Here is a 12,374-nt window from a genome sequence, read left to right as displayed (position 1 = left end):
CTTTGCTAGACTGTTGCCTTTTTTATTGAACTAATTGGGTGTGTTCAGCATTGTCTCAATTTAAGATGGGGTGAAAGCACTGAAAATAATCAAGTACCATATTTCAGTGTACAGCACAATTGTTTTCAGAATTCAACGTGTGGTTTTAGGTTTATTCTTTAGACCCTGCAATCAGGTACTTAGCAATTGCTAAAAATGTTGCACAGACACACAAGACTGTTAGGAGAGGTTAAGTCACACTGAAGTAGAGATGGGGAGGATATGAGAGTTCATGTTGTGTTGTCCAGGTCCTATCCTGCCCACCCCCATCCCCATCGTCCACCCTCTGTATCTGAAGGTCTGCACTGCAGTTTGTCCTGAAAGATAGCAATAAAGCCAACCCATAAGTTTGGGGATTTTTGTTGATGTTGAATCCTTGCCTGTTCTTTTCCTGGATTTTCTGGAGGAAGAAAAACCCTAGGCCAAATGTTCAGAACTATACTCTGCCAACCTTGGACTTTATAATATGATCATACCAGAAGTGTAATGAATTATTCTGGGTTAGAAGTAGTCTTACTATGTCCACTTTCAGATGTAACAATGTATTGTAATTAGATACATGTTTCAAATGTTATGCAGATGTTATTCAGAATCAGGGGTGTAGAAAACATGCAGAGGAGTTATGTTATGTGACCAGAACAGCTCTGCCCAGCACTTGGTAACATCACAAGCTCTGGTCTCACCAGAAATACCCTGCTTGCTTTCTTCCCTCTTTCTGTTTCATTTGCTGTGATACCAAACAAGAAGTCTCTCAGCAGAAAAGTTTCTTTTCTGGAGGAAATGGAGAGTTGGAATTTCTCATTGTGGTGAGCAGCAGTTTCTGCTGTTCCTTCTCATGGTGGCTCCAACTTCTTGGCTTAGTTAGTACTTGACATTACAAGACTGTGTTTGGCAAGCCTGGGCCTGGCTCTGTGACACAAATAGTGGCATCCATGTTCTGACAGGTTTCTTGTGCTTCATGCTGATGGACAGGAGGCTTGTTACTGCCTCCATCATCTTTGGTTGTCCTGCAAGCAAAAACCTGTGACACACAGTTGGTTACAGCTCTATCTGCAGCTTTTCCATCTGCTCTAGATGCTGTCGTCCATTACTAAATGTAGGATTCCCAGCAGCAGTCATTCATTGAAGTTCTGTGGCTTCCATCACGTAGCAGGTCATGCTGTGTTAGACAATTTTGGCCTTAGCTGAATTTCTGGGAGTCCTGTATTTTGAAACTTGAAGTTCAGCAGTTCCCCTTGAAAACCAGCAAGTGTTTGTGGTTCATGCTGGTTTGCTGCTCTAATGCTCATTGTCTTCATCCTTGTTGGGGCTGCTCCTAGGCATGATACAGCCAAGTCCTCTGGTCACAAGTCTCATCTAGTTCCCTAAATAATGTAGGGTGGTATAGTCTTACCTTCTCTTTGTGTAGGCTGGGTACAGCCTTCCACATGTTTCTCCTCCAGTGAGTGAGCACAGCAGGTTCTCTCTCAGAAGTACTGAAGAAAGGAAATGAGCCTGGAAATGCCTCATTTTCCCATTCACCACGGAAATCTAATCTTCAGCCAGACCCATTTGCCAAGCTGAAGGTGGGTATCTCTTGGAAACTGTCCACAGTCCTAAAAAATGCTGTCTGTACTATTTAGTGTTTACACCAACACCAGGACGCCTGTTAGGGTTAAGTGTAGCAAGGCTGAACTCAGTGGATGATGATGAACTAAGCACTGTATATTTGCACCAATGCTTTTGGGGAGTGTAACCCAAGGATGTACCAGGTACTGGCAGCTTGGTAAGAAAAACATGCAGTAGTTCTTGTCTTTTTGTGTGCTGTATATGTGCTACATGCACAGAATCATGCAGTGAAGGGGATGTGTTTAATTGACTCATCACTTAACTGAGAATGTTTTGTAATTATGTGTACGAAAACAAAAAAAGAAAATAATCAGTCTGCCTTCATAATCTCATAATGTTTGTCGAAGAATAAGTATCCTGTTAAGTGGTTTTTGAATACTATCTTAACTTACATTAAAATAAACCCCTGATATATTAGACAAATTTCAAAAAGCTTTTCTTTCTTGACACCTGAAGTCTGGCCAACTTTGAGAGTTCCTGTGACTGATTGATTTTTCTTTTCTTTCCCTTTTACATTTTAGGGTGAAGATTGACTTACATCAGTAATGAATCTAGTTCTTCCTGGAGAGCTGAAGAAGGTTTGGGATCATAGCTCCATTTGCTACTTTCCAAGAAATTGTAATCTCTATAATTACCTGTAGAATTACTGTCAATATAAGAAGTAAATGTTTGAGACTAGTCTCAAAATGCAGAGAAGTCAGAGGAAAAGCTGAAATAAGAACCATAGCCCTCCTCATTGTGCTCAAGAGTTACAGGATGGGTGACATAGGATGGGCTGATGTAGAAAATCCGTGTTGGAGGTAAGCAGAGCAAAATATCAGTTTGTGAGTTCCTGCTATTTGTGTCACTGAACATTAATTTCTCCAAAAGTTATGTCAAAAATTATTTTCCTACATTCTTTTGACTGCATTGTGAATTTGTATGAGGAACCATAAGCTTCTAATCCACAGTAAAACCTGAGGTGTCCCACACTGAAGAGCACATCAGTGGACTAAAATTCAACTGCTGCTGTGTTTATGGAATTTACAGATTTTTGCATGTAGATTTATCATGGCCTTCCAGTGCCTGAGGGGAACCTACAAGAAAGATGGGGAGAGACTATTGACAGGGGTCTGGAGTGGCAGGACAAGGGGCAATGGCTTCAAACTGACAAAGAAGGTTTAGATCAGATATTAAGAAAAAAATTATTTACTGTTAGCCCTATAACAGATTTTCCAGAGAAGCTGTGGATGCCTCATCGCTGGAGGTGTTCAAGATCAGGTTGGATAGAGCTCTGAACAGTCTTTAAATTGCAGCTAGAAAATGCTGTCATTGGTTAGCTAATGAGTTTCAGCAGCACTTCATGAAAAAAAACAACAGACCCTGCTTTTCACTTCGGTTTTTTTTTTTCCCCTCTATAAAAAGCATTTGGGAGGCAGGAGTTTTGTTTCCATAACTAGTACTAGATTAACTCTATTTTTTCATGTGTCAGCCTGTATCTCACAACTGGCTTAATCAACACTACTAGCACTAACTGCTGCTTCAAGCAGCCAAGATCCTTGTGTATGATCTCTGTATGTTTGGATGGGTATTCGTGACATTCCTCACTGTGCTGCAGCTGATTAAATAAATGTGTGAATAAAAGACTACAAGTGGATTATAAAATGTGTGTTTTCATGAGCCAGGCTGTTCAGTGTGAATAGAAATAGCCCATTGAAGGGTGACTTATTCCCATACCTTCTTTTTCATGGCAACTTACAGAATACATTTTGATCAAGTTTAACAGTGATGGGTGTTCCTGTGGCAGTGCATTCCAGCAGTGTCTTCCAACTTTGCCATCCTTATCTGGCATGCTGATGTAAGAATAGTCCTTTCCTGCTCCCTATCAAACACAGAGCTGGCCATGTTGCTAGGTTAGTGTTTTCTGGTTTGCATTTACGGGCTTTTTCTTTCCTCTCCCCTTTGAAATCTCCTTTGTGAAATGCATTCCTTCTTTGGTACAGAAAAAGGCTATTCTGTCAATCTCCTTTCTTTCCCAAGTGTCCTGGCAGCGTTAAGCCATAAATTGCCTAGAGAGAATGAAACCACCTGAGCAAAGTGCAAAAGGACACTGGAAGTTAAACAGGAATTAGATCTGCCAGGTGGAAGTTAGTGAAGCAGCGTGCAGCTGAAACAGTCTTTGGTAATGACCACTGGGAGAGCCTGGGCACTCAGGAAGAGTAATACTTCTTAAAAATATTTTAAGCTTTGCCTGCAGAGCTCAGTCTCTTCCAAAGCAGGTAGCAGGCAGAAGTCTGAGCCCAGAAAATGAGTCAGATGGAGGGGATGGCTCAAACTGAAAGGTGCAGTGTTTTAGTGTCCAAACACACTGGCTGCTGAGCATCAGCTAGCTCCTGCTAATTGCCACAGCATTTCTAATGTCCAAATAGCTCCAAAAGTGCATTGGCTGCTTCAAGAGCAAGGCTCCTGATCACTGACTGTCCTTGCAAGTAAAATAAACCCTAATGTTGGTGGTCAGGATGAGATCTGAAAGGCCTTCGGGAAGTTAAGAAATCCACACCCAGTGTTATGGCCCATCAGCCGAGATGTGAATGTCCCGGCACTTTAGGGAGGAATTTTCACTCCTGGGTCATTGTGTAAGGGAGGCATGACAAGGACTTATCCCGCCTGCAGGATGCATCTCTTATCAGCCTCTTCCTTTATCAGAAAAGCCAGGCTGAAGCTTTAGGTGTGCACACCCTTCTGCACCTAGGAGGCACCTCTGTGCATCACTGGACAAGCACCCAGCAATTGTTCAAGCCATGAGCACCAACAGTCCGGTCTCTTACAGCGCCTGGGGCGCTTCCAGCGATGGTCGAGTGTTTGAATGTTTGAGAAGTGTGCACTGCTGGAGCAATTAAGTTTTCTTGGTTTAGGAACATCGTTTCTGCTGTACACCTCTGTACAAAAGACTGGGATCGAACCCCATTGCTTTCCTATCATTCTGTATTCTGGAAAAAATCCAGTCCATGTTGTCCCCATTCCGTACTCCATGATAATCCAGTCTGGGGTTTCCTCCATTCTGTATTCCAGAAAAATCCAGTCTGGGCCGACTCCATTCCAGATTCTGAGCAATCTTCCTGTCCAGATTTTTTATCCAACCGACCAGCTCCATTCCATACTCCGAGTAAAAACCGGTCCGGGTTTTCTATCCAACCGGCCGAGTCCATTCCGTACTCCGGGAGAAATCCGGTCCGGTTATTCCGCGACGCCACATCCCGCCCCCATCCGGGTAACTTCAGGGCCGTCGGCGCTGTAATCCCGAACGATTCTCATTTTCTTCATTTTAGACAGGCTCAGGTTTAATGTGGAGAGCAGCAAGGTTTGCTCGGCTTGTTGAGTGAGACTCAGAGTGGGATTTAGGGAAATTCCTGCATAAATCAGTGCCCAGGGCAGCCCCGGGGTGGTGTGTGAGGGCGGCTCTCGGCCCGGGCCCTGTCCCTGCCGGGGCTGCCATCTCCGGGCAGCCCTCAGAGGACACAGGGACAGCGTTTGCAGGAGCAGGGGACACCTGGATACTGCCGGGGCATCGCTCGGGTCTGGAGAGGGACAAGCCCTGTGCCCCGGGGAAGATCCTTTCTCTTTCTCTTTCCGATTTCACAGTCCCATTCCCAGTGCCTCTGGTCCCTTCCGAATGCTTTCAGGGTCCCGCAGTGCACTCCCTGCCCTGCTGCATCCCAGTGACCCCCGGGAAAGAGGAGTTTGATGGGAAAGGGCTTTAATTTGAGGGGGAAAGCGCCTTTTTCATTATTGTACGTGTTTAAATTGGAGGGGCCCTCCTTCAGCTGTGATTTTAAGAGCATCAATTAAAGGAAAACTTGCCTTTTCCATTACTTAAAGTTTAATTGAGGAAAAATCCCCCTTTTCCCAACATAGGAAGTATTTAAACAGAGGGGTAAAGGGCAGAAAAAAGAGAGAAAATTGTGGAAAACGTGAGGTAAAAAAGGAGAGAAAAAAGGGCGGGAAATATGAGGTGGAAAAAGGATGATGAATATAAGGGGGAAAGGGTGGGAAATATGAGGTAATTAGCACTCATGCAGTAATTAATTGGGAATTTACGAACATAACTGTGCAACAAAGAAGAGATGTTGTCTTAATTTTTGAGAGAAAATCCAGCAGAATCAGTCCCAGAAAGGAGGTTTTCAGCTCTGAAAGTTCACAGTCTTGGAAAAAATGCCGCTTGGGTATTTCTAAGAATTGTCTTGCTTTTTATAGACAGGTCCTTTTTGGACAGAATTCTGTATTAGCATCATGAAAAAAATCCAGATTCTGAAATGAGTTGAGTAGGATCACAAATGCATGTAGGAGAACCTCATAAAAAAGCAAGAAGATATCTCATTTGTTGCACGAAGGTGTGAATAAATTCCCAATTAGTTCATGCATGAGCACCTAGGTACTTAATGCATAAGTGCCAAATTTATTTATCCATGAGCATCCAGTTAAATCTGCTGTCCATATGCCTTAGCATAGCTTCTAGGAGGACTTCTTCCACGATCTTCCAAGGCACAGAGGTGAGGCTAACAGGTTGGCAGGACCCTCCTTTCTACCCTTTTTAACAGTGGGGACAATGTTTCCCTTTTTCCCTTCCTCTGGCGCTTCACCTGATTGCCGTGAGTTTTCACGTTATCCTGGAGAGTGTCCTGGCTGATTGGGGAGTCCACAGAATCCCAGCTTTGGCAGGTGTCTGTGCTGTCCCTGTTTCCTCTGTTGGAAGGAGAAGGAAGCAGGGGTCTGCAGCTTTTTGGGGTGACCTACATGGAATGTAGTGAGTTTATCATGTACATTAGAGCTCAAAGAGACTCACATAAAGTGTGCAAGGGAGCGCAAGTCTTTTTACATTGCTGGGAGTGGTGGGGCATTACTACAGCTGATGATATCTTACAGGATAATTCACCTGTCCTTTGTAGAATAAAAAATGTCACTATATGACCTCTCCTAAATTTATGTTTACACATAAATTCACAGATAAATACAGAAAATAAATACAGAAAATAAATACAGAAAAGCTGGCCTAATTGTTGCCACATGCAATACAGTGACACAGAGACAATTCTGTGCTCACCAAATACATTTTAAAATTCCTCCCCATCATTCTCCTCTTCAAACGAGTCAGTCCCCACTTCTTCATAGTCCTTTTCCAGGGCAGCCAGGTCCTCCCGGGCCTCTGCAAACTCTCCCTCCTCCATGCCTTCACCCACATACCAGTGCACAAAGGCTCTCTTGGCATACATCAGGTCAAACTTGTGGTCCAGCCTTGCCCAGGCCTCGGCGATGGCCGTGGTGTTGCTCAGCATGCAGACTGCCCGCTGCACCTGGGCCAGGTCTCCACCAGGAACAACTGTAGGAGGCTGGTAGTTGATCCCAACCTGGACACAGGAATGTGAGAGAAGGCTGTCAAACCCTTCAGTCAAAGAGCTGAAGAGATGTGAGTCAAGTTACAGATGCTGGGGTAGAGTGGTGCCACATGGCAAATGCCATTACGAATGTCCAAGAGCATGATACACACTCCCTTTAATATCTATACTGTTCTACTGTATAATGTACACTGACGAGTTTGTAGCTTTCTTAACAGCTACTCAATACTGAACATAGAGTTTCGCCAAGATACTTTGTAGAAACTAACAAAAAAAGTTGGTTCCCAGGTGAAAGTTTTCGTTGTTGTAGGAGCTGTCTGTATGACAAATGTTATTCCACTCTTAATGTCTGTATTATTGTTGAAAATATGTTTCCTAACAGTGGGGAGAGGCTGTATAATATTTCTAGATTAACTAAGAAATTCTCTAATATCAGCATTTGCTTTATTAATTTTATCAGTTTTGGTATTTCCCCAATTTTAGATTGTGCTTCAGAGGCAATGCTCATTGGCAGTCTAAAGGTCAGGTCTGAAATTAAAACTTCTTTCAACTTTAACCCATACACACTTTGAATTTCCTCTTATTTAATATGTAAGAGCCTGTGTCAATGGGATGCCCAAAGGAGAAAAGGCACATTTTATATAAATGCATCCTTCTCATGTTCATTGGGAAATATCTATATTCCTCCATAGTCAGGGGGAAATAGGAGAAACAGACAAGAGAAAACTTTAAATACAAGTTTTCTACTAGACTGAACCTGCTCTTTATGCGCTGAAGAGAAGCTTGTGGGGTGCAACATTAAAATGTGGGTTTCTTGTCTTCTTTTCTTTGTGTTAGAACCTGGATTAATGCACGAGAGTCACACTTTTGTGTTTGGACTCAGTGTTTATTAATTCTTATCTATAGCAGTCTCACAAGTTGTGAGGTCTAACTAGCAAGGTAGAAAATGGAGTACCTCTAACTCTTTCCAAGGTCTTTTAAGAGCTAATTACCCAATAATGAGATAACATCTATATTATTTATATTTTTCAACCAGTAACTGACCACCCAAGGTCCGCAATGCAGATCTTTTTCACCCAATTAGAAAAAAACATCCAAAACTAAGAAGAAGAAAGACTTAGGTAACGCCTTGAATCCTCCATATTGCCCCCTATACATTCCTATGTACCAAAACCTGAAATTCTAAGTTTTTCACCCTGTGATACCATAAAAGTCTCTTCAAACTACACACCCACAACCCCAGTGCTATCACTCAATTTCAGAAGCCTGTTCCGTGGCCTCAAGTCAAACATAGTGCTTGCTTGAGGGTCAGCACCTTTTAGAAAGCCTAAAATCCTCTGTTTCCAGAACTCCAACATCTCTCCTTACCTTGAAGCCTGTTGGGCACCAGTCGACAAACTGGATGGTTCTCTTGGTCTTGATGGCGGCGATGGCCACGTTGACGTCCTTGGGCACCACGTCCCCGCGGTAGAGCACGCAGCACGCCATGTACTTGCCGTGCCGCGGGTCACACTTCACCATCTGGTTGTTGGGCTCGAAGCAGGCGTTGGTGATCTCGGCCACCGAGAGCTGCTCGTGGTGCGCGCGGTCGGAGGAGATGATGGGGGCGTAGGTCACCAGCGGGAAGTGGATGCGCGGGTAGGGCACCAGGTTGGTCTGGAATTCTGTCAGGTCGACGTTGAGGGCTCCGTCGAAGCGCAGCGAGGCCGTGATGGAGGACACGATCTGGCTGATCAGTCTGTTGAGGTTGGTGTAGGTGGGGCGCTCGATGTCGAGGTTGCGGCGGCAGATGTCGTAGATGGCCTCGTTGTCCACCATGAAGGCGCAGTCCGAGTGCTCCAGCGTGGTGTGCGTGGTCAGGATGGAGTTGTAGGGCTCCACCACGGCGGTGGACACCTGAGGGGCTGGGTAGATGGCAAATTCCAGTTTGGACTTCTTTCCATAATCCACGGAGAGGCGTTCCATCAGCAAGGAGGTAAATCCTGAGCCGGTGCCGCCACCAAAGCTGTGGAAGATCAGGAATCCTTGCAGCCCAGAACAGGCATCAGTCTAGAAAGCAAAAGAAAAAGTGAAACAGCAGCGGCTGAAAAAGGTGGAATAGACTTTGCTATGTGAGCTTATCCTGAGCTGAAGGAGTGAGCAGTCATAGGCAGTATGCAGCATAGATTTCATGTCAGGTTTTCCTGGGAAAGGGCTGGTGATAATTCCACCCTTTGCTTTCCCCACTGTCTCAACCTATGACACAGGGATCTATCTTGCATCTCTCTCTGAACTTCACACTTCTCTGTTATTCCTGCTGAAACCAGCAATGTACAAACTGCATAATCCACCCTTCAGTATCAGTATTGGTGCGAATAATACCGGTGTGAATAATGAATATTCAATATCAGTATGTGTGCTAGTAATTAAAAATTACATATTCAGAACCACTGTACAAAAATGCCTGGAAGCATGCAGCTGGAAAGTGAACTACTGGGCTTCTCTCTTCTGTACCACATCCAAGATATCATCTGTATGACTTGCAATCTCTTTTCTGAACTATTGGTATAATTTGCAATTAGCAAGCTGTTAGTTCTGCCTTTCTTTCTTCTGCAGAGTCCAAACTGTTATTTCAAAACCACTGAGATTTACCAGCTTACGGACACGATCCAGCACTATATCAATGCTTTCCTTGCCAATGGTGTAGTGGCCACGGGCATAGTTATTGGCTGCATCCTCCTTTCCAGTGATCAGCTGCTCTGGGTGGAAAAGCTCCCGGAAGGTGCCAGCCCGTACTTCATCTGAAGAAGAAAGAGAAATTGTAAGAATATGCTCCAGTGCCAACAAACTCTGGTTGTTGTTGGAATCAGTGCATGCTCTCAGTCACAGGAGCTCATGATACTGATGGAGAAGGGAAATGTCTCTGTAGCAGTTTTTCATTGTTGCATCTAATTGATTTATGGTGCATCTTCAGTCCAGCCACTTATCTTCTCATGAGCTTGTTGGTGATAAGTACAGCCTGCATCCACAAGTCCCCAGAAAAAAAGTGTGAAGAAATTCAGGTGTGCCAATTTTCAGACATTCTTCTCTTATTGGAAGGGAGCAGTCAGGCTCCCACTTTGAATCCAAACTGAAGAAAAGCAAAATTTGAATGGCAAAAATTTTATGATAAACAAACCCAAAAGTTACATATTGATGCAAAGAGAAGCTGTACACACCACATGTAGCAGCTTTTAAACTGCTGGGGACTTCCTGTTCTTATTTGTAACACCTGTGACAGAATCTGGCATCCTGTGTCACAAGAAAATTAATTTCCTGCTGCCTAGTGGTAGCCCAAGGTACAAAGGGCTGCTCTCTGCCAGTGAAGACTGGTGGCACACCGTGGTGATATGAGGGACAGCAGTCTCATCTCCATTTTGCAGGTTCATTTCTATACTGACCTACCACAGTTGGTTCCAAGTCCACCATCACAGCCCGTGGCACGTGCTTCCCAGTGGCTGTTTCGTTGAAAAATGTGGTGAAAGAGTCATCAGAGCTGAGTTTGTCTGGCAGGTCCTTGAAGGTGCCATCAGGCTGGATGCCGTGCTCCAGGCAGAAGAGTTCCCAGCACGCATTTCCTATCTGCACTCCAGCCTGGCCAACGTGAACAGAGATGCACTCACGCTGAGGGGGAGACAGAAGAGGCAGGGTCAGAAAAAACAGTGTACTCGAGCCCTCCTTGTTCCTGGTGGTTACATTTCCCCAGTGTATTGCTTTTCCAAAAAATCAATGAATTGTCTCTGTCAGCTGTTCATTTCCATTACCACAATGAGACTGCACATGCTAGATACTGGGACTGCTCTTTAAAAAATTAGTATCTGTGTTCTGTACTATAGAAGTATATTAAAACAAGAAAAATTAATTTCAATTAAACAAACTCCACCTTTCTTCCTGGATTGGCTCTGCTGAGGAGCACATCCCAGCTGAGTTTATTTTTACCTTGGCTGGAACATGACACAGGCGTGTGGCATCCTTCACCCTTATGTAACCCAAGGCAAGTGATGTCTTTTGATCTTTCTACCCTCTGATAGCAGGCTAGGTGGAAACTTGGAAGAGCTGCTTTCACCTAAGGAAATTATTTCGGATTTTCTTGGTGGAAACAAATGTTCCTTCCATCTCCTGAGCAGCCATTAATTTTATATCACCATTGCTTGTCAGGCAGTGCCATTGCAGTATCATGATTTCCAGTAAATGCATGATTTGCAGCACTGTTCCTGTGGCAGCCAGGAAGAGAAAACTGTGTAACACCAGGCTAAAACAGGCAGGTGTCAATTGCTCCAGAATCCTGTGGTGCTGGATTTCCTAAATTCACAATCAGAATTATAAAGCAAATACTTCCAGGTTAGTCCCAACAATTTCAACACTAGGTGTAGCAAAAGGCATTTTTTTGAGAGGAGAGTGGTTTCAGGCATGTGGATTTTTCAGATTTGGTTTCTGTTTTGGAGCAATTAAAGCTCCCTGAGCTCTGGTTTTGTGATCCCCAGGACCTTGTATATATTAGGGAGTAAAAAAAAGTCAGGTCTGAACATAGTACTGAACACTGGCCTGTGATATCCTGTGCTGATTGACAATTCAAAAAAACTGGCAGTTTTGGCTTAGGCCAGTTAATATTTTTTTCCAGACAATGCTTGAGCACCATGCAGAAAACAACATCAAGGATGGTTTCCAAGAGCAGCTTACTGACCACTGCCAGGCTTTGGAGAGGGATGGAGAATTGAGATGCTCAGCTAGGAAGCAGGCCTAACTTTAAGGGCAGAGGATGGTCCTCACTCATTCTTGTTTTGTAATATTTAGAAATAATCAATGGTACTATCAGATTTAACCAGGTAATTTTAAAAAAAATTAAATTCTATAACTGCTTACCCAAGAAAATAATTCTGTGACCTGAGAATGAAATGTGTCCTCCCCAAAAACTAAATTTTCAGTCACTATGTATGACCAGCAAAATCTCTGGAGCAGTATTTTCTTTACAAATGGACACATATTTGTGTTAAAGAAACATGACTGAAGACATTTTTTCAGAAGCAACTAGAATTTCAAAAATCGTCACTGCCCCAGCTAGTCATCCCCAGAAGTTCAAATGAACATGGAAGCTCAATTTGAATCTTTCATTTAATGAAATAAAGTATTTATTCAGTAGTAATTTCTAAGCTGCTCACTCTGCAAATGCATGTGATCTCAAGTGTACTTGCACAACCCTGTTTTCCTCAACTGAGTTGTGCAAAAGTCTCTGAGTTTTTTGAGTGACAATGGGTTTCATAAGTCAGTGTGTCACAATCTAGAGGATGACTCAGGAGACACCAAAGGCATATTTGGGCTTAGAGAATTCAGTTAATG

The 12,374-nt window shown here is 43.6% G+C and overlaps 1 protein-coding gene across 1 annotated transcript; it reads right to left on the bottom strand.

Annotated features, from left to right (window-relative positions):
- Positions 1 to 6,657: 6,657 nt before the first annotated feature.
- TUBA8 (tubulin alpha 8) lies at positions 6,658 to 10,566 on the bottom strand. The gene is made up of 4 exons (XM_066319425.1): positions 10,439 to 10,566; positions 9,651 to 9,799; positions 8,388 to 9,068; positions 6,658 to 7,031 (listed from the first exon to the last, which is right to left on the bottom strand). The coding sequence occupies exons 1-4, from the start codon at positions 10,464 to 10,466 to the stop codon at positions 6,738 to 6,740; spliced, it is 1,152 nt and encodes a 383-aa protein (XP_066175522.1). The 5' UTR covers positions 10,467 to 10,566; the 3' UTR covers positions 6,658 to 6,737.
- Between the last annotated feature and the right edge of the window lie 1,808 nt (positions 10,567 to 12,374).

This window comes from Sylvia atricapilla, chromosome 5 (assembly GCF_009819655.1).
Source record: "Sylvia atricapilla isolate bSylAtr1 chromosome 5, bSylAtr1.pri, whole genome shotgun sequence".
Lineage (NCBI taxonomy): Eukaryota > Metazoa > Chordata > Aves > Passeriformes > Sylviidae > Sylvia > Sylvia atricapilla.
The sequence above is the reverse complement of the archived record's forward strand: the minus strand, read 5'-3'. Positions and strand labels throughout refer to the sequence as shown.

Bases quoted from the DNA above. Each gene is read 5' to 3' on its own strand.
- TUBA8 (XM_066319425.1), bottom strand. From the start codon at position 10,466: ATGGTGGACTTGGAACCAACTGTGGTAG. The intron at 9,800-10,438 runs GTCAGTATAGAA...TTTCTTCTTCAG, and splicing joins CTTGGAACCAACTGTGGTAG to ATGAAGTACGGGCTGGCACC. The intron at 7,032-8,387 runs GTAAGGAGAGAT...TCCTGTGTCCAG, and splicing joins GGTGCCCAACAGGCTTCAAG to GTTGGGATCAACTACCAGCC.